The sequence below is a fragment of the Acipenser ruthenus genome, unplaced genomic scaffold, assembly GCF_902713425.1.
Source record: "Acipenser ruthenus unplaced genomic scaffold, fAciRut3.2 maternal haplotype, whole genome shotgun sequence".
NCBI lineage: Eukaryota > Metazoa > Chordata > Actinopteri > Acipenseriformes > Acipenseridae > Acipenser > Acipenser ruthenus.
The window spans coordinates 121,028-143,654 of NW_026707920.1; the positions used below are offsets into that span (position 1 = coordinate 121,028).

At 45.3% G+C, this 22,627-nt stretch overlaps 2 protein-coding genes across 2 annotated transcripts in view; one reads left to right on the top strand and one right to left on the bottom strand.

Annotated features, from left to right (window-relative positions):
• Positions 1-4,543, bottom strand: part of LOC117397790 (zinc finger MIZ domain-containing protein 2) — a 37,487-nt gene extending 32,944 nt beyond the window's left edge. Inside the window, 1 exon segment of the mRNA XM_059019523.1 lies at positions 4,023-4,543. The gene's annotated coding sequence lies outside the window, so the exon portion shown is untranslated.
• A 9,280-nt stretch (positions 4,544-13,823) lies between these two features.
• On the top strand, positions 13,824-22,603 carry LOC117397847 (poly(ADP-ribose) glycohydrolase-like). Its single transcript, XM_059019528.1, has 15 exons — positions 13,824-15,169; positions 16,261-16,377; positions 16,480-16,566; positions 17,036-17,107; positions 17,472-17,555; positions 17,650-17,810; positions 18,169-18,242; positions 18,800-18,866; positions 19,480-19,555; positions 19,790-19,937; positions 20,163-20,241; positions 20,347-20,455; positions 20,707-20,809; positions 21,240-21,368; positions 21,885-22,603. Exons 1-15 carry the CDS (start codon positions 13,844-13,846, stop codon positions 21,995-21,997), a joined length of 2,745 nt encoding a protein of 914 aa, XP_058875511.1. The 5' UTR covers positions 13,824-13,843; the 3' UTR covers positions 21,998-22,603.
• The last annotated feature ends 24 nt before the right edge of the window (positions 22,604-22,627 follow it).

Genomic DNA, 22,627 nt, shown 5'->3' on the forward strand with positions numbered 1-22,627 from the left:
CCTTGACTTAAAAACATTACGCGAGTCGAGCGTCCCTGACGTCAGATGGCAATCTTTTCCACAGCCTTGGTATTTAATCATATCCTGATGTAACTATCACTGACGCTGTTATCTGCTGTATTATTGAATCGTATTTTGTCACACTTGTACTTGCTTGAACCAAAGTCATTGTATTTATCTTGCTCTTAATTGTATTATTACTTGTACTGTGATTCTTGAAATGTATTTGCTTACAATTGTAAGTCGCCCTGGATAAGGGCGTCTGCTAAGAAATAAATAATAATAATAATAATAATAATGATAATAATAATAATAATAATAATAATAAGGTGAAAACTCTTGCGCCTTTTCTCTCTTTCTTTAGACTAGCAAGAAGGACAGAAGCGGCTGACCACGGACCTCGGAGAGGTTATTCCACGTGGTTACAACCATAAACCGTGCCACAAACCCGGTTCAGTAGACCAATGACCGCTAGGTCCAGTGACCTGACCGCGAAAACACACGACCCGACGACCTGGTCATAGCGCGAAAACGCACCCCTGGTTTATAACCCCATACTGCTGCAAGCAATAGCAGGAGCGCGCAGGTGAGGAGGCAGGAAGCGAAGATCGAGGGGGGAAAACGATCTTGAGTCTCTGAATGTAAACAAAATGGGCCGTCAACAAGGTCCGCTCACTGTAGAACCGTGGGACACTATCTGTCTGTCTGTCTGCAGCACCCTCAAACTAGGTCTCCCGGGGGGCTCCTGCAACCAGGTTTCAAGCCGCTGTTCCTGAAAAACTGGATTTGAGTTCAGGAAGGGATAAGCATGGTGTCAAACTGAACCAGATGCAGGAGACTCCTATTGCATAGCAGTGTCGCCCATTCCAGGTTTTACTAGGAGCTTGATCAGCCCCAGTGTGTCTAGGTATAACAAGCTCAGGTGCGTCTTATTGAATTCACAGTGAAACCAGGAACGGATCAAACTGCTATTCAGTGGGAGTCTTATTGCCCTCCCTGCTGTGGACAGGCTCAGTCTGCAGCTTTGAGCTCCCAACAGGCTCTCTGCTTGCCTGCGGTAGTTAATATTATTATTATTATTATTTATTTCTTAGCAGAAATTCCTTAAGAACCTCACATCACAGCCAGCGAGCCCAGCTCTGCTTACATAGCTTCTGGGTTTGCTAACTAACCTCCACAAGATAACAAAGCTATTCTGAATACGGGATATAAACAAGCCTCCCGTTGCACAGCAGTCTGATCTAGAGGTAATACGCTCAGGGGTGTCTTTAAAACTCACAGTAAAAACCGTGGAACGGATCAAAACTACGATGCAGTGGGACACACTACACACCATCTTGGGAGTCTTCGCATCGCACAGCAGGCTTTGTCCACGCTCCAGACTGTTTACATTCTCTCCAGCGAGTTTGTTTTTGAAGTGCCCTGGGGTGCTTGCGCACGAAGGGCGCTATATAAAATTAAACTGGCATCGCGTAGTATGGTAACTGTTGGGACAAGCGGGTCACCTTTTTTTTTTTTTTGAAAACTTGACCTTCCAGGGATGTAAATAAGACTGATTTAATAGGAGATTGAGCAGTCACAGCGTACAGGTAAAAAACTCAGGGGTGTCTGATAGTAAAACCAGGAATGGACCAAACTGCTATGCAATGGGAGTCTTATTCCCATCCCTGTTTTCTATTAATTTGAGGGGAGGTGGGGAGGGGTAGGCATACAGCAGGTACGGGCTCCCACACAACACAAATATCTACACTGTCATTCTCCAGTTTATTTTATTTTTTTACTGAAGGGCTGTTGTGTGAGACGCTCTCTTTCTCTTTCTCTCTCTGATTTCTGAAAAAGCGGGGGTCGTGTGGTAAAATGGCAACCAGACAGTAGCGATACCGGTGGCTTCAACTGCCCTTGAACGTTTTTGGTTTTTTTTCTTCAAATTTTATAAATTTTAGCCGTTTTTGAATTCCAACCGTCACCCCAGTCAGTCTCACCCAAAAGCACCCCCTGTTTTGAATTATAATTACTACCGTCCCGTAGCAGCTCAGAATTGGCTTGAATCAGGCAGTCTCGCGCAGACGAGTTCATTTCTTTCAGATAAGGGGCGGACGCAAGTTTGTTCCCGCGGTGGTTTGAGGTAAACAGACATCCACAAACAATGTAGATGGTTATTAGTTTTATTTAAATATAGAAGGAAATGGCTTCTCGCAAAACAGTTTTATCAGGTAAAAGAAAGGTCAGGCGAAGAGAAATTGTATCCAACGTGGTTAAGTACTGTGAGGATGAATATCGCGAAAAGGAAGGACAATACTGGCTGGAAATTTTATTAAAAGACCGAATGTCAAGGAGCGAACTGTCATAAGAATTGGTGCTGAAGGGAAACGCCGCTAAGAAACGGGGACAACGTTTACTACTGTGAGGAAAACAGGATAAATGAATTGGATGGTTTTCACAAGTGTGTTGCGATAAGAGAAATTAATCGTCTTATGCCGAGAGAACCAGGGAAGCGGCAACCGTCAGGAAGCTACGATACGAATTGTTATGCCATAAGATTTGATTTGCAGGTAAAAACAAATAAAAACTCCAGGCAACTATTCAAATTTAGATTTTAGATGGGGGAAAAAAATGTAGGTCCAGTGGAAATATATTGGAGTGTACAAATATTATTGAACTGTGAAGCGGGGGGGTCGTGTGGCAAGATAGCCACCGAATGCAACGTCTTCTGGTGGCTTCAACTGCCGTGGAACGTTTTTTTAAAATTTTAGAACGTTCCCATTTTTGAATTTCAACCGCCAGCACTCTCAAACAAACCGACCCCCTGTATGAATTACGAAACGGCCAGTCACAATCTCATTGATTAACTAGATAGCAGACTCTCGGAGGATGCGATTGTATTAGTTTGACCGAGCCATGATACAGAGAGCTAATGTACTATGAATGAAAAAGCACCCCTGATAAGACACTGCGCTATTTACAACAGGACTTAAAAACTTCAAATTTCTTACTTACACTTAAATCCCTGCGGCCTTGTCTCTCCAAATCGCGATTCTTAAAAATGTACTGCGCTTTACTTGAATAGTACATTAAACATTAACCATGGTTATACTGTAATATTAAATGCCGGGGGCTACAGTTCATAAAATCATAAGCAAGTTTGGTAGCCATTAGTTCCAATCAGTATCAAAAAATAGCCTATTGGACGAGCATCGTTCGTAATGTTTTATAAAAATGCTTTAAAAGTAGCGCTAGTGTAATACCAAACACACACTCGGGGCACGTTCACAATACAAAAGCTGTGTTTCGTTGTGCGGTATTTAAAAACAGATTAATAAAAACACAGACACGATAAACCTCGATACTACACCGAATAAAGAAATCAAAATAATTATCCGCAACAACAACAACAACGACGACGACTCTTACAAAACGCCGCAAGTAATTCGAAACACCATCCCTCAACAACAACAACAACAACAAAGAAAATGCAAATTACTTTTTTTTTTTCCAAAAGCGAAAATACACCACGGTCCAAACGCTCAAGTACAGGCAGTGCTTTCCCAATGAGGTGAAACAGCGGCAGACATTTTGTATGTAGTGTGGTACAGTCTGCACTACGAGAGGACCGACAGAGACGCCTACAACAAATAATAATAATAATAATAATAATAATAATAATAATAATAATAATAACGAGGATACATCAGCATTGCCGCACGGATCCTGCTCGCTTAAAACCACCAATAATAAATAACAACAAATAATAATAAATATCTGATGCCTGGCTGCATTCCCAGCCCCCTTTCTCATTAGGATACATTTACTGTATATTACAACCCCCCCCCCAGCACAGCGCTGACCACCGACCAGAAAAATAAAACTGGCTGTCCTCCATCAAGCGGCCGAAGCTCTTCAGCATGACAAAGCCGAGCTGCGGGAGACGCTGGCCAGCGGGCGATGGTAGGTAAAGCAGCCCGGGGCGGCAGTCCGGGGCAACCCGGGGCAGAGAACAACGAAACAGCAAAAGCGGCGCTTACCTGGACTGGAGCCGCCTCGGCCGGTCCACACCACACGGATCCGGTACAGAAACGCGTCTCAAGCAGGCGTTATCAAGCAGTTTTTGCAACCCTAGCTGGTCCACACAATACTAGCCCCCCCTCGCCTTTCTTTTCCAAAAAAAAAAGGGGGTAGTGCTTATGTTATAGTAGAAATATTAATAATGGCCTCCATTTCTTTTTTTAAAACAAAAGACTACCATCCATGCACACGTTGGCAAACGCTGTGGTTTTCAGTGCAGTAGCAGCTGCTAGCCCCAAGTCTCGTTGCATCTATGATAAGAAAAAAATGACTGCGGTGCGGCTGCAAGGAAAAGTCTCCCAGCTGCTGCGCTCGCCTCGCTGGATTGCTCCTCTGCGCTCCGATACTACGGCTGTGAATCCAGGTTTGGTGGTTGCACAATGGGCTGCGATAATTTATTCATGAGGTCGATGGTGCTGGATCGGAGAAAAGGACAAGGCAGTCAGGTTTTTTTTTTTTTTTTTTTTTTTCCTTGCCTGCTGCTTGCTTGTCTTCGCCCGCAGACTGGAGTAACTGAGAGCCTATCGCGATAACGCTACGACACAGAGACCCGCCCATAAAAGGAGGGGCTTGTTGGTTCTTTTTTTTAGAGAGAGAATTGACCGGCTGGTGTGAAACTGACGTCATTTTGGCTCCAACATGCAGCCTTTGCCGTATAGTAAAGTACCGGACCCGTGAGCCGGAATGGCGTACAGCGGGACACAGTTTCATAATCTCTTATTCGCTGTTTTTATTATAAACCTTCATCCGTTGGACGTTATTTTCCTCTCTATCGACTGCACTTTGGAATAATAAAGACCTCAAAACGCCATGGCTACCGTATCTGCATAGCAGCCCGATTCTAAACACAGTGAAGTGATGCACTGAAATGAAATCCAGTAGCAATTAAGAGAACCGTTTCAAGGACAAACCTGTTTGAGTGTCTTCAACTTTGCTGAGCTTTTACCGGGGGAGGTCAAAGCAGTAAACTTTGAGAGGGGGCTAGAAGGAGGCTGGTGCATTCTCTGTGCTTTACTACACTTTGAGAAGGGGCTGGTTCAGTCTCTTCTCTGTGTTTTACTACACTTTGAGAAGGGGCTGGTTCAGTCTCTGTGCTTTACTACACTTTGAGAAGGGGCTGGTTCAGTCTCTTCTCTGTGTTTTACTACACTTTGAGAAGGGGCTGGTTCAGTCTCTTCTCTGTGCTTTACTACACTTTGAGAAGGGACTGGTTCAGTCTCTTCTCTGTGCTTTACTACACTTTGAGAAGGGGCTGGTTCAGTCTCTTCTCTGTGTTTTACTACACTTTGAGAAGGGGCTGGTTCAGTCTCTTCTCTGTGTTTTACTACACTTTGAGAAGGGGCTGGTTCAGTCTCTTCTCTGTGTTTTACTACACTTTGAGAAGGGGCTGGTTCAGTCTCTTCTCTGTGTTTTACTACACTTTGAGAAGGGGCTGGTTCAGTCTCTTCTCTGTGTTTTAATACACTTTGAGAAGGGGCTGGTTCAGTCTCTTCTCTGTGCTTTACTACACTTTGAGAAGGGGCTGGTTCAGTCTCTTCTCTGTGCTTTACTACACTTTGAGAAGGGGCTGGTTCAGTCTCTTCTCTGTGCTTTACTACACTTTGAGAAGGGGCTGGTTCAGTCTCTTCTCTGTGTTTTACTACACTTTGAGAAGGGGCTGGTTCAGTCTCTTCTCTGTGCTTTACTACACTTTGAGAAGGGGCTGGTTCAGTCTCTTCTCTGTGTTTTACTACACTTTGAGAAGGGGCTGGTTCAGTCTCTTCTCTGTGCTTTACTACACTTTGAGAAGGGGCTGGTTCAGTCTCTTCTCTGTGCTTTACTACACTTTGAGAAGGGGCTGGTTCAGTCTCTTCTCTGTGTTTTACTACACTTTGAGAAGGGGCTGGTTCAGTCTCTTCTCTGTGCTTTACTACACTTTGAGAAGGGGCTGGTTCAGTCTCTTCTCTGTGTTTTACTACACTTTGAGAAGGGGCTGGTTCAGTCTCTTCTCTGTGCTTTACTACACTTTGAGAAGGGGCTGGTTCAGTCTCTTCTCTGTGTTTTACTACACTTTGAGAAGGGGCTGGTTCAGTCTCTTCTCTGTGCTTTACTACACTTTGAGAAGGGGCTGGTTCAGTCTCTTCTCTGTGCTTTACTACACTTTGAGAAGGGGCTGGTTCAGTCTCTTCTCTGTGTTTTACTACACTTTGAGAAGGGGCTGGTTCAGTCTCTTCTCTGTGTTTTACTACACTTTGAGAAGGGGCTGGTTCAGTCTCTTCTCTGTGTTTTACTACACTTTGAGAAGGGTCTGGTTCAGTCTCTTCTCTGTGCTTTACTACACTTTGAGAAGGGTCTGGTTCAGTCTCTTCTCTGTGCTTTACTACACTTTGAGAAGGGGCTGGTTCAGTCTCTTCTCTGTGCTTTACTACACTTTGAGAAGGGGCTGGTTCAGTCTCTTCTCTGTGCTTTACTACACTTTGAGAAGGGGCTGGTGCATTCTCTTCTCTGTGCTTTACTACACTTTGAGAAGGGGCTGGTTCAGTCTCTTCTCTGTGCTTTACTACACTTTGAGAAGGGGCTGGTTCAGTCTCTTCTCTGTGCTTTACTACACTTTGAGAAGGGGCTGGTGCATTCTCTTCTCTGTGCTTTACTACACTTTGAGAAGGGGCTGGTTCAGTCTCTTCTCTGTGCTTTACTACACTTTGAGAAGGGGCTGGTTCAGTCTCTTCTCTGTGCTTTACTACACTTTGAGAAGGGGCTGGTGCATTCTCTTCTCTGTGCTTTACTACACTTTGAGAAGGGGCTGGTTCAGTCTCTTCTCTGTGCTTTACTACACTTTGAGAAGGGGCTGGTTCAGTCTCTTCTGTAGTAAAGCACAGAGGTGATAATGAACCAGCCTCTTCTAAAGGAGTTCTATTTTGGTTTAAAACTGAACACGACACAGAGGAATCGGCAGCTTTAAATACATTTTGCTAATTAAATGACCGCATTGTTACTCCACCTTAAACACCCCACCCCCTACTGTGTCGTTAAGACACTGAGTCAATAAGACACTTAGCCAAGCAAGGACAGTACGGGCAGCACCACTGCGTGAGCAGGGAGGGGGGCGGATCAGAACATTGTAACACCCGACCTTATCTTTCTTTTGTAGTTTAAAAGGAAGAGACACTTTTGCTAGTCTCTTCCGCAGATCTATACACTAAATATTACAAACGAATTCTTCAGGTATTCCAGATTTTTGAAGGGTTCCGACTCTCTGAGTTTTGTCCCCACCTCTCCCCTGCCTGTACTTGAGCTGCCCTGTCTTTGAGTCGTCCATCATGCGAATTAGCCGAGGCAAAAATAAAAACGAGTTTTGGGTTCAGATAGCAGCAAAGGAAGCACCAAAGCCTCTTGTTTTAAGGGTGGTATTCTGAAAGCATCAACGCAGGAGTTATTTAAAGAATGCTGGGGTTTTTTTCTTCTGTTTTTGATGAATTTCATAGAAAAGTTTCACGAGTATCAAACGAACTGCGTTGAATTCATATAACTGCGGAACTAAAATAAACGTATCAAACTCTTTGACAAATTTGTATTTTTATAGTTGTGGGTGAATTTTATTCATAAAACAAAAACAAACACAAAAACATTTAGGCCACGTCAGTAATAATAATAATAATAATAATAATAATAATAATAATAAAGTCTTGCTTTCAATGCAGAATTCATTTCAATATAGACCATCTCTGTTAACCCATCAAGTACCAAAGACATCTTTCTGTGTAAACAATCCGCACGCAAGCTGTATGTACGGATGTCATTTGATGCGTTACATTGAGACGTAACTTTTGTGGTTAACGAAATTAGAGTAAGTTATCAAAACAACATAGTTAAAGAGAAAGGAAGTGACGATGCATTTCAGTTGAGTATTCCCGGAGCCCACTGCTAACTTTTTCAAATCAAATCCGCTCTGACCTTGGCATCTCTTTGCTTTTTTTTCTATAAAGATGTGTGAGCCGCGCCCATCCCTAGTACAGTGTGTGTTTAAAATGTGACATAATTATACCTGCAATTATATCGTTTAGGCAATACAGCATGACACGTGGAAATAGCGATGGGTGGAAGCATTGCAGTTACTATTATGTTTTAAATAAGGTTAGGTAATCAAATAAATGCATGTATATACGTATGCATGCATGTATGTACGTATGCATCCATGCATGTATGTATGTATTCATGCATGTACGCATGTATGCATGTATATAATCGCTGTTCGCGGTGCGTGGCTGTCTCACTGTCGGGCTTTCAGGCTCATTAGCGCGCCCGAGGCAGACACCCACGTTGCTGTGGAAACAGACACAGATCCCGCCGCCGCTTGTGACTTCATATCGGTGCCTGATTCCCCTCCCTCTGTCTCTCTGCAGTCATTAAATACAGTAACAGACTGGACTGCAATGCGAGGCTTCTTATTAATATTATCATTAAAACACTGATACACACACACACACACACACACTGATACACACACACTGATACGCACACTGATACACACACACACTGACACACACACTGATACACACACACACTGATACACACACTGATACACACACACACACACACACACTGACACACACACACTGATACACACACACACACACACACACTGATACAGACACACACTGATAGAGACACACACTGATACACACACACACACACTGATACACACAGACAGACACGCACACACTGATACACACACACACACACTGATACACACAGACAGACGCACACACACACACACACACTGATACAGACACACACACAAGGTTGAGAGCTGCTTGCGTTTTGCTAGCCTTTTTAAGTCAATCTTATGTTTTGGGTTCAGCGCAGTGCATTCCATTGCAGTGACTGCGACACTCCGCGCAGCCAAGAACATTCCTGGGCAGCCATCGGCGTCTGAGGGGGAGGGGGGGGGGGGGGGCTGCTGCCTACTCCCTCCTCTCCTCTCCTCCTTTCTCTTTCAGTCCATCTCTCCTGCTCCTCTTGTCTATTTAACCCAATCAAAGAGAATTTACCCACAATGCCATGCCACGCGGCAGCATATGGGTGGCATTGGGTTGTGGTCTGACCTTTGACACTATTATAACCCCCCCCCCGTTTTTTTTCTCTGTTGTTTTTCGTTTTGGAAACAGAAACACATGCCAACCGAGCGCCAACTATCAGAACCTCAATCCGTCCAGCCGTGTTACAAACAGATCGGACAGAACCGCTCTCAGAACCTCAATCCGACCAGCCGTGTTACAAACAGATCGGACAGAACCGCTCTCAGAACCTCAATCCGACCAGCCGTGTTACAAACAGATCGGACAGAACCTCAATCCGTCCAGCCGTGTTACAAACAGATCGGACAGAACCGCTCTCAGAACCTCAATCCGTCCAGCCGTGTTACAAACAGATCGGACAGAACCGCTCTCAGAACCTCAATCCGTCCAGCCGTGTTACAAACAGATCGGACAGAACCGCTCTCAGAACCTCAATCCGTCCAGCCGTGTTACAAACAGATCGGACAGAACCGCTCTCAGAACCTCAATCCGACCAGCCGTGTTACAAACAGATCGGACAGAACCTCAATCCGTCCAGCCGTGTTACAAACAGATCGGACAGAACCGCTCTCAGAACCTCAATCCGTCCAGCCGTGTTACAAACAGATCGGACAGAACCGCTCTCAGAACCTCAATCCGTCCAGCCGTGTTACAAACAGATCGGACAGAAACCATTTGCACGTCAAACGAATCCGTTTCGTGTAAGTGTGTGCTTCGTGTTTTGTAACCTCAGGGTGTATTTTGTACCTGTCTATTTGTTTTGCAGTGCACACATTAGACGCGCACGGCAGCAATTCACGGAACAGGGTCATTTTTTTTTTTTTTTTTTTAGCAGCTCGCGTAGATCAGCTTTCTGCTTACGTCACTGCAGCAGTAGAGACCGGTTGTGACGAGAACAAAGATCACCATGGCAACGTGCAATGTGTAAATTAGCAGAGATACAGTCGTCTCGTATTACACACGCACAGAGAGAGAGAGTGGTGACGTGTGCTATGTGATAGAGGTGAACATGTTATTATTTATTTATTTATTTATTTATTTATTTATTTATTTCTTTCTTAGCTGACGCCCTTATCCAGAGCGACTTACAATTGTTACAAGATATCACATTATTTTTACATACAATTCCCCATTTATACAGTTGGGTTTTTACTGGAGCAATCTAGGTAAAGTACCTTGCTCAAGGGTACAGCAGCAGTGTCCCCCACCTGGGATTGAACCCACGACCCTCCGGTCAAGAGTCCAGAGCCCTGACCACTACTCCACACTGCTGCCCCTATGTTAACGATATGCATGCTTCAAATGATAGGAGAGAGAGAGAGAGAGAGAGAGAGAGAGAGAGAGAGAGAGAGAGAGAGAGAGAGAGAGAGAGAGAGAGAGAGAGAGAGAGAGAGAGAGAGAGACACAAACAGCAACATTGATCAGTTATTTTTGTTTGCCTGCTGTTTTAATTCTTTGAAACCTTATGAGAATATATTATATAAAGAAGATGAAAAGTAAACTCATACAATAACAGCTCACTATTTTAATAATTCAAATAGCTCGCCATTAAAACATAGAGCTTCCAGTTTATCAACGACTTTTCTTCGTGAAGTGTTTCTAGTGATTGATGAGCATCCTGCTGGATCCCGGTTCTCTTGGGACAGTTTTTATTTATGGTATAAGGTATAAGAGAAAAACAAAAAACATTGACCAACTAGCTAATTTCCTGCTAGGCCAGGCTAAACTGACTGTGTAGAAAAGCAGGAAAGAAAGTGAATGGGGATGAGAATGTCATGACTGTGTTTAACATGCTGGTGAAATGCAGAGTTCAGCTGGATTATAATCACTACAAATTGATGCATGATCTGGAGAGTTTTGAGGAGGCGTGGTGTTGTAATGATGTTTTGTGTGAATTAGATGGAGAGCGACTGAGTTTTAATTTCTAAAAATTAAAAATCTGAAGTTGATTTGTGTGTATGGTTAAGGGGTTTTTTTTGTATAGGGGGGGGGGGGTTGTGTTATTTTGATTATATGAAATATATTTCATAATTATATGAAAATAAAGTAAAATTAAAAGTCAAGTCTCTCTCTCTCTGTTGCAGGTGCATTCATTCGAGCCTATTTGAGGCAGATATTTTTTAACACGCTATTTATGAAACTCTGAATAATGCTTATGAACATGGAATATTGTTGTTCATCGTGTCAGTTCAGAATATGTATATATCATTTTAATACATATAAATTATATAAGAATTATATTAGAATATTGTAACTATTTGCATGACTATTTATTTTTCCCCCTTTTTGGTAATCATATTTAGAATATATTTTAAAATGTGTAGAATGCAGAATTGATCAATGAGAGGCTTTTCTTTTTCATTGCATTTCCAGTCTCAATCGATACGGGTTTCAGGGATCGGAACACTGGAGTGTGGCGCCACCTAGTGTCTTTGTGTTGAACTCCATTGCACACAATGTCAAAGAACACAGTGTTGGGCGAGGCGATCACACACACACACAAATACAATTAAACGTGCAGAAATATCCCGCAACGCAATCTGAGTGAAGAACGCATTCAAACACCACCCCTTGCTGTCTCCGACATCCTCATTTCAGAGCAGTTTCTGTTTTTTTTCGTTTTTAAACCGCATCACTCAAACTAACGCGCTTCAGCAGCTTGCTGTGCGCTCGACCAGATCACAACGAAAGCAGGGAGACCTTGTTCACATTGCAGCTTCTACATACAAATGCATCGGGACACGAACTGCAGTGATAAGAACACATTCAAGTCCAGTGAAAACAGAACAACGCTTTCATTTACACGCCGAATCTCTATTTAGGAGTTAATGTGGATGTCCTGCCTGTTTCTACATACACGCTGTAATATAAACAGGTTATTATGGCGCATGTCGTTTCGCTTTCAGTGTTGCCCGCTGACCCTGCTCTGCTATTGGCTGAGCGCTCCTCTCACACTCTCGGTAGGGCTGGTGCTTGCATTGCAAAGACGCTCCGTGTTGGTGGCAGTAAAAGTTTCGCTTCAGGAAAAACCTGGCATATTTTAGTACAAACTGCGCTTGTTTTAGTAAAGTTTGTCGTGTTTGGAGGCGGCCGTGCACGCCCAGCCTAAAAGGACGTTCTGCGAAACTAAGAACCAGGTACGTATGCAATAATAACGCAGGTAGAAACAGACTCGAGTATAGAGAATTATTATTATTATTATTATTATTATTATTATTATTATTATACGCATTCGGTAAGTGCTGGTGTTTAAGTGGCGCTATAATGTCACAAAACTAAGCAGCGTTTTTTTTTTTTTTTCAAATCTTTACTTCAAAAAACAGCAACGTTGAGTTTCGTGGAAAATGAAACCAAAAGTAATTGAAAACTAGTTCCATGAAATGGAGCGAGAGAGACAGGCAAGTCGAAGCAATTTGACGTCGTTTTACAAATACAGGGCGGTGCGTTGATGTAGTAAACTTACTTTCTATTATTATTATTATTATTATTATTATTATTATTATTATTATTATTATTATTATTATTTATTTCTTAGCAGACGCCCTTACCCAGGGCGACTCACAGTTGTATACAAAAAATACAGATCAAGAATTACAGTACAATTAAGAGCAAGATACAAAATACAATGACTTCAGTCCTAATAAGAGCAAATACAAAACACAGTACGATTGGATATCGGGGCAGTTCAAGAGCAGAGAACAGTGTTGATAGTTACATCAGGGTTAGATACGAGTGTAAGTGAAATACAAGATACTACAGATTGGGTTCAGTGCAGGATTAAATACATTGAAATATGGAGCAGATAAATTAAAGTGCATTAAAGGCAGAGTGCTATGGTGTCCAGAAGGGAACAGCACCATGCATACATATGTGAACAGGAAGGGGTTCAATTCATTAAGTGTAAAGACGATTTACACGCGCCCCCCCCCCCCCCCCCCCCTTATTTATTGCAGGGTGTTACAGACAAATCCCTTTTTTCAGCTGAGTCGAAACAGCAGTAAACACAGCGCAGTTCACTTGGGAACCTCTGGGAAGAACATTTCATTTTGACAATCATTAACCACAGAGTTCTTGAAGCATACCAAGTGTACCGCGCTGCGTTTCCTTTCCACACAGCTGAAGGAGGGCTTTTGTCCTAAACGTCCTGATATCGTGTTTTTTTTTTAAATCAGTTATTCACATTGTTGTGTTCCTGCATTACCTTTTTCTTGTAATATTTATATCATGATATCTTATGAGTCAATTCTTAAACATTTTAAGCTGTTGCTATGCAGGTAAGTATTGCCAGGAGAGAAAGACAGCATCTATGTGCACGTGTTCATTTGTTTGTTTACTTTGTTGGTGTCAGGTCTTGTAAATGATATCTATAACCCCCACCGCTGCAAGTTTAGTATGAAAGTGCTGATTGAAACTTGAAAAGTGATCAAACTGGTTGATTTTTTTTATTTTATTTTTATTTTTTTACAGGAATGTCTTTGAAAAACACAAGAGACAGAAACGACAGCATCCAAATGCGGGAGCTGTTAAACCACGCACCGTCGTCCGGGCCCCAGGAGCCAGGGGATTTACCAAGGGGAGAAAACAGCAAGCCACCCCCAAAGGAGTCCGCTGCTGAAGAGGAGAGCGACAGGGACAAGGAAGAGAAGAAAGGGGGAGAGGAGGGGGAGAGGAGGGGGGAGCCGATTAGAGAGAGGGAGGAGCGGACGAGAGAAAGGGAGGATCCGATGAGAGAGAGGGAAGAGCGGACGAGAGAGAGGGAAGAGCGGACGAGAGAGAGGGAGGAGTGGATGAGAGAGAGGGAGGAGCGGACGAGAGAGAGGGAGGAGTGGACGAGAGAGAGGGAAGAGCGGACGAGAGAGAGGGAGGATCCGACGAGAGAGAGGGAGGATCCGACGAGAGAGAGGGAGGAGCCGAGGAGAGAGAGGGAGGAGCCGCGGAGAGAGATGGAGGATCCGAGGAGAGAGAGGGAGGAGCCGAGGAGAGAGAGGGAGGAGCCGCGGAGAGAGAGGGAGGAGCCGCGGAGAGAGAGGGAGGAGCCGAGGAGAGAGAGGGAGGAGCCGCGGAGAGAGAGGGAGGAGCCGGCGAGAGAGAGGGAGGAGCGGACGAGAGAGAGGGAGGAGCCGCGGAGAGAGAGGGAGGAGCCGGCGAGAGAGAGGGAGGAGCCGACGAGAGAGATGGAGGATCCGACGAGAGAGATGGAGGATCCGACGAGAGAGAGGGAGGAGCCGAGGAGAGAGAGGGAGGAGCCGCGGAGAGAGATGGAGGATCCGAGGAGAGAGAGGGAGGAGCCGCGGAGAGAGAGGGAGGAGCCGCGGAGAGAGAGGGAGGAGCCGAGGAGAGAGAGGGAGGAGCCGCGGAGAGAGAGGGAAGAGCGGACGAGAGAGAGGGAGGAGCGGACGAGAGAGAGGGAGGAGTGGACGAGAGAAAGGGAGGAGTGGACGAGAGAGAGGGAGGAGCGGACGAGAGAGAGGGAGGAGCGGACGAGAGAGAGGGAGGAGTGGATGAGAGAGAGGGAAGAGCGGACGAGAGAGAGGGAGGAGCCGCGGAGAGAGAGGGAGGAGCCGGCGAGAGAGAGGGAGGAGCCGACGAGAGAGATGGAGGATCCGAGGAGAGAGATGGAGGATCCGACGAGAGAGAGGGAGGAGCCGAGGAGAGAGAGGGAGGATCCGAAGGGAGAGATGGAGGATCCGACGAGAGAGAGGGAGGAGCTGAGGAGAGAGAGGGAGGAGCCGAGGAGAGAGAGGGAGGAGCCGAGGAGAGAGAGGGAGGAGCCGAGGAGAGAGAGGGAGGAGCCGAGGAGAGTGAGGGAGGAGCCGAGGACAGAGAGGGAGGAGCGGATGGAAGTGGAGGTGCCGAAGAGAGAGAGGGAGGAGCCGATGAGAGAGAGGGAGGAGCCGATGGAAGTGGAGGTGCCCCGGGGAGGGGGGGTCAGCCCCAGCGGGGGGGCAGTGTGGCTGGGGGAGGAGCTGGCGTTGATGAGGAGAGGCCTCGAGTACAGAGAGGACCCAGGAGAGCTGCAGTTTGGACCCAGGCACACCGTGCTCATCAACGTAAGGCATTCACTGAGTTAGCTTACCATCCAATACAGCCACCCCACACTCGAGAGTCTGCTATATATTTTATATTGTTAGCGAAAGAAGGGACTAGCCGAAGAGTTTGTCTACTTGACTTAGTTTCATTGACATGGTAGGCTAACACAATATTATTCTGCATGTTTCTAAATGGTGGCCAATCAAGTTGAGAGTGTATTTCGTTCTACCAGCCAACCCACACCTACAAACGTATTACAGGTTGTTAAATCTGAATAAAACACAGACGAAGGCTGATGTGAACACACTTCGATTCTGCTGTGGTTTAAACGTTTAGAATGCCTTGTCATTCTGAGTGCAGATCTACCCTCTCAACGAAGCACACAATATAAGGCGTCACCTCATTAACATATACACCACAGCGATTCTGCAATCCTGTTGTGCTCCTGAATGTTTTTTAGACCTGCTCAGACAGTGTGAGCAGCACTGGAGACGGTGAGGGAAGCAAGGAAGGACACAAAACCAAAAAGCCAAGCCTGATAGACAAGCATATAGACACAATTCATGACTACATACACACATACATAAAATAAGGGGTGTGCTGTGGAAATTATTGTGACGCTATTGAGGTGAAAACCATACGGCCCAGGCTGTGAGAGAGAGAGAGAGAGAGAGAGAGAGAGAGAGAGAGAGAGAGAGAATCAATTTATGAATGTAAATGTCAGATGCCTATTATGTGCAAAGCATAGAGAAATTTTAGTCAAAGCTTGCAGTTCCATGTGACTCTACTGAAAGTTGCTTTTCTGAATTGGGTCGAATGCCAATATGAAACTGTACAATAAGGAGGTTTATACACACACCACATAGATATACTTATTCATTCACCCATGTTTGATGTACATTCCTGAAGTGAACTGTACGTATAGCTTATGCTGTTACTATTAATGTCAAGTTTGTAACAAACAAAAAGAAAAAGGCCTATGGAAAGTGATTTCTACAACTGAGTGAATGGCAACCAATCAAAATGCTTACATGTCACAAGAACTCTTTGCAAGCTGTAAAGTTGCTTGCAACTTCTAGTTATTATTGTTATTATTTTTTTGCCTGGGCAGCTTCTGGATTTCAAAAAGGACAAGAAGCTGCGGCCGCAGCCTGGATCCAATTTGTGGAACAGTGACCACGTTAAAATGCCAAACTCCACGAGGAACACGTTCAACAAGCAAGGGATGGTAGGAGAGTCACGCAGCGACCGACAAGTCACAAACTTCTTCAGGGTTGGAAAACTGTCTTTCAATACGACATCTTTTCGTCTTTTATCCTTTTCCTTTTAGTTTGGGAGTGACGAAAAACTTCGTTGGGATTTGATAAAAAAGAAGCTCAGCAAGCTGTCAAATGTCACTAAATCTGAAACCATCGAGGTAAGAGAAAGCAACGAGGGAGGGAACGGGTCATTTACCAGAATAGAACCTAGAGGAAGCTGAAAGGCTGGTCTAGTGCAGTAACATTAACCCACTAGCGCCACCTAGCCCCCCAGACTGGAACCCAGGCCTCCAGAGGAAGCTGAAAGGCTGGTCTAGTGCAGTAACATTAACTCACTAGCGCCACCTAGCCCCCGAGACTGGAACCCAGGGCTCCAGAGGAAGCTGAAAGTCTGGTCTAGTGCAGTAACATTAAGCCACTAGCGCCACCTAGCCCCCCAGACTGGAACCCAGGGCTCCAGAGGAAGCTGAAAGGCTGGTCTAGTGCAGTAACATTAACCCACTAGCGCCACCTAGCCCCCCAGACTGGAACCCAGGCCTCCAGAGGAAGCTGAAAGGCTGGTCTAGTGCATTATTCCAGGTCTTCATGTTAGTTTTGTATTTTGTCTCATTGGACTGTCTTCTGCAGGAGGTGATCAAGTCCTACAATGTGAATTACAAGACCGAGTGGAAGTTTGATGCGCTGCACAAATACTTTGAGGTTGGTAGCATTAGAAATTTTTAAACATATTAAATTCAATGACTAACGTTTTGACTAGAAGTCTTTCTCCATGTTAAAGTGGGCAGCAGTGTAGAGTAGTGGTTAGGGCTCTGGACTCTTGACCGGAGGGTCGTGGGTTCAATCCCAGGTGGGGGGACACTGCTGCTGTACCCTTGAGCAAGGTACTTTACCTAGATTGCTCCATTAAAAAACCTAGCTGTATAAATGGGTAATTGTATGTAAAAATAATGTGAGATCTTGTAACAATTGTAAGTCACCCTGGATAAGGGCGTCTGCTAAGAAATAAATAATAATAATAATAAAGTCATTCAGTTCAATTCAGTTCCTCTCCCTCTCTCCACAGACTGAGGAGCCTAAGCGTGAGCTGTTTAGAGTTGTGAAGGCCATGGCTGAACTGGCTCTCAAGCTACCAGACATCTGCCCCAAAGTAACATTTCACATGTTTCATTTTCATTTTGTGTCCTATTTATGTACTGATTTATATCTCCATCTGTATCTCACCCTCTCTCTCTCTCTCCCAGGCTATCCCCCTCCTGAAGCAGGGCACGTCTCACTCCCTCACCCTGTCCCAGGAACAGATCTCCTGCCTCCTGGCCAACGCCTTCTTCTGCACCTTCCCTCACCGTAACTCCACCCACCCGCGAGCCGAGTACAGCAACTACCCCGACATCAACTTCAACAGGTCAGAGACAGCGAGACGCCAGCCTTTCACCTTCCTCCAGGGCCTGGGCTCCAGTCTGGGGGGCTAGGTGGCACTAGACCGGCCTTTCACCTTCCTCCAGGGCCTGGGCTCCAGTCTGGGGGGCTAGGTGGCACTAGACCGGCCTTTCAGCTTGCTGCAGGGCCTGGGCTCCAGTCTGGGGGGCTAGGTGGCGCTAGCGGGTTCATGTTAATGCACTAGACCAGCCTTTCAGCTTCCACTGGAGGTCTGGGCTCCAGTCTCGGGGGCTAGGTGGCGCTAGCGGGTTCATGTTAATGCACCAGACCAGCCTTTCAGTAATGCAGTGCACTGTATGAATAAAGAAAATCTTTCTCAACAGGCTGTTTGGAGAAAGTTCAAAAAGGAAGCAACAAAAACTGAAGACAATCTTCCAGTACTTCAGGAGTGTTACAGGTACTGCACAGCACAGTGTAATAAACACAGTGAAAGCACGGCACAGTGTAATAAGCACAGTGAAAGCACAGCACAGTGTAATAAGCACAGTGAAAGCACGGCACAGTGTAATAAACACAGTGAAAGCACGGCACAGTGTAATAAACACAGCGAAAGCACAGCACAGTGTAATAAACACAGTGAAAGCACAGCACAGTGTAATAAACACTGAAAGCACAGCACAGTGTAATAAACACAGCGAAAGCACAGCACAGTGTAATAAACACAGGGAAAGCACGACACAGTGTAATAAACACAGGGAAAGCACAGCACAGTGTAATAAACACTGAAAGCACGGCACAGTGTACTAAACTGTGAAAGCATGGTAAATAATAGGTTAAGCACTGTGAAGCCCAGATAGGTGTAGTAAAGCATATTAAACCAGGGTAAACCAAGTCACACTAACCATGGGAAAAGCATGTAGGAAAGTTACAAAATGACCCTGCACGTGTATTCTGATTCTAGGGGCCAGACCAGTGAACTGACCCTGCTTGTGCTTCCTCTCTCCTCTCACATAGAGGAGCCTCCGCAGGGTCTGGTGACGTTCGAGAGACGAAGCCTTGCGGGACGATGTGACTGGAAACGGTGAGCAGCGAGCCTCGTGTCTTTCAAGAACTGCCTTATGTTATTAGTAGTGGTTGTAGTCGTAGTATTTGACCACCTCCTTCTTCTTCATAAATACATTGGCTTCGTCAAACAACAGGTCAGGCAGGATAGAACACTTTAATGTCATGTTTATATCAAAATAATAAATACAAGATTTATTCCCATTGGCATTGCATCAGGCCCTGGGGTCCAGTTACAATCGGAATTGTGTAATTTGTAATGGTAGTGGAGTCTTGGCACACCTGCATAATTGGAATTGCAATGAGACCACATGACTGATGGACTGCAGTTCAAGCACACCCCTTTCCAAGCTGAATCATTCTCAGTCCCATGTGTGTCACACCGAGCGATCCTCCTTCTCGTATCTTCAGCCGCTTTCAGTGACCCACCCCTTCTGTCATTGCAATTGTAATGATAATTGACCTCCAGGTCTGCATTACATACTGATATACTGCTCAGCGGAGATAGAGGTCCTGATACGGCAGCACACTGTGTCTGTCTGTCTGGTTAGTGGTGGGTTTTTTCTTTAGTATGTCAGTATAGGGAAGGGGAGATGCCGTTTATTCAAATGTTTTTGTTCCTCCTCTTTCAGCTGTGATTCCAAGATCAGTAAACTTCACATCACTTCAAAGGGCACAATTGAGAAGGATGGGACGGGAATGCTCCAGGTGAGTGAGAGAGTGTGGGTGTGAGTGTCTGGTTCTGGGTTCTGTTCTGTTGCAGGTTGATTTCGCCTGTGCGATGGTCGATGGGGGTGGTTCTGGCTCTGTGTTCTGTTCTGACCCGGTCTGTCTGTGTCTCGGTTCGGTTCTGTTGCAGGTTGATTTCGCCTGTGCGGTGGATTTGGTTCTGTGTTCTGTTCTGACTCGGTCTGTCTGTGTCTCGGTTCGGTTCTGTTGCAGGTTGATTTTGCCTGTGCGATGGTCGGCGGGGGGGTTCTGGGTTCTGGTCTGATTCAGGAGGAGATCCGGTTCCTGACCCACACGGAGCTCATCGTGTCTCGACTCTTCACTGAGAAGCTGGGCGATTGTGACGCGCTGTGCATCACCGGTACAGCTCTGCTAGAAGGGGCAATACCCTCTGTGTGTGTGTGTGTCTGTCTGTCTGTGTCTGTCTGTGTGTGTGTGTCTGTCTGTGTCTGTCTGTGTGTGTGTGTGTGTGTGTCTGTCTGTGTCTGTGTGTGTGTGTGTGTGTGTGTCTGCTTCTCTGCCTGCCTCTCTCTCTCTCTCTCTCTCTCTCTCAGAGTCTCTGTCTCAGTGTTTCTCATCTCTCCAGGGCCCCAGTGCTACAGCGAGTACTCCGGCTACAGCGACACGTACAGCTGGGACGGGCCTCACACAGACACCACAGACAGGTAAACACACTTCTCACTATCCCTCCCTAGTGTGCGTATGTACCTCTGTCTGTGTGTGTAGTGTCTCAGTGTGTGATCTCGGTCTCCTCTTGCTGATCCACGCAGGGACAGGTGGATGAGACGCTGCACTAAGATCGTTGCCATCGACGCCATCAAATTCAAAAATGAACAGCAGCAGTTTGAGATGAAAAACGTGGACAGAGAGCTCAACAAGGTGGGGCTGCGGGCCTCTGTGACGCTTCATAGAGAACTTAATATATCCAGCCAAGCCTGTCTCATATCAGTGAACATGTCCAGCTGACCCTGTCTCTCATATCAGTGAACATGTCCAGCTGACCCTGTCTCTCATATCAGTGAACATGTCCAGCTGACCCTGTCTCTCATATCAGTGAACATGTCCAGCCGATTGAGAGTGTCTGTGTTCTGTAATGGACCACGTGCTGTTCTTGTGTTTGTCTCTCCCAGGCGTACTGTGGGTTCAAACCCCGAGTTCAAGCACAGTGCTACCTCCCTGTGGCGACTGGGAACTGGGGCTGTGGAGCCTTCAATGGAGACATCAAGCTGAAAGGTGCGGAAGTTTCAGCACATTTGTATTTATATAAATAAGGAAAATAAATGGATGAATAGACTCAATACCACGATGCCTGAAGGGTTAAACAAAGCAATAGCAGATTGTTACATCACTGACTATGTAGTGAATGACATCACAAGCACGTTAATGGATTTACACAGACATGAGTGAGTGTGGGCACCGGCATCACAAACACACTTTCCCTTGACAAAGTTGTCTTCATTTGAAGACATTGAGAAAGAACTTCTAGTCAAACCATTTGCCATTGAATTTATTTAAATTCAGCGCTGTTGAGTGTTTAATAGTTACGTATGTTAAGCCTAAAATCAGAACGGCAGAATTCAGCAGAGACTAACTTTCCTGAGATGAAGCTCCTCATGTCCTTTCAGCAACATGATGGACTGGTCTTTCTGCCCTCTTCCTCCAGCTCTCATCCAGATAATGGCGGCCTCCAAGGCGAGCAGAGACATCATGTACTTCACCTTCGGTAACAAGGACCTGGTGCAGGAGATCTGGAACATGCACAACTTCCTGCAAAAACAGCACTTCACAGTCGGTAAGCCAAACTCAGAGAAGGCATGTGGTGTTCTGGGGGGTCTGTTGCTGTAGGTGTGGAAACACTGACAGCGTCAGTGGATACAAGAGTCTGCTTCGAATGTCATTTATTAAAAAAAAATGTGTTCTTCACATTTCCCTTGATATAAGAACATAAGAAAGTTTACAAACGAGAGGAGGCCATTCAGCCCATCTTGATTGTTTGGTATAATCATTCTGCATGGTTGTGGCTCCTGCTACTCCAATAGTCATACCTTATCTGTCTGTCTGTCTGTCTGTCGTCCCGTGATTTGAATAGCATGAGGAAGGATGTTCAGTGCCCTGGCTTGGGGTTCTCCAGACAAGCTCAAAGCAGCTCTATAGAAAACAAAAATGTAACAACTCACCGTTGGAGCAACAGAACCGCTCCGAAAGACTGCTAGCTCCATGAACTGAATTAGAGACGTGAGCCTTGTTACTCTTACAGGACTTACAACACAGTACTCACCCCCCACCCCTCTCTCTCGCCCTCTCTCAGGTAAACTCTACAGTGTACTGGAGACGTACTGTGAAAGAAAGCGCTCCCGTTCAGCAGGGGACCTGTATGATTTTATCTACCACTCCTACGCGGATTTGAAAAGCAAACATTAAAACAGCAGGCAATCCCAGCCAGCCAGTTAACACGCAGCCTCTGAATGCCAGTGTCCGGGTCTGGGTTTGATAACTGAACCGGGGGGTAAAGTGACCCGACCAAAAGGGTTCCACGAGGTCAAAAAGAAATGGCCTGAAAGAACATTTAAAGATACAGCTACTCCCTGACAACCCTAAACTACTTCCAAATTTTAAACCGGTATGATTGACTGGGAATAAATCATTAAAAAAGAGGGGGCAATATTAATATATAATGAATGATTATTTTAAAACCTGAATGAAGGAGAAGAAATAACAGATAATGCATACATGACTATGCAGTACACAGACAGAGACAGGATGCTTTTGATTTTCTGTTCATGTTACATTTTATTCTTTGATATAAATATATATAAATAAATACTAATATCCACTAACTTCATGATTTAATGAAGCTTCTTGACTTGTATTGCTTGGAAGGGTAAGGTATAGGGAGGATGCAGATTCATTTTCTCAAGCGATCACTGCCTCCAATCAACTACACAGAACTCCTGTATGTGTGTAACTGTGTGCTGTACACTGTGGTGTTATCCATGCAAATAAACAACACTGTGTAAATACATGCAGCCTCATTCTCTCTGCATTTTTCTG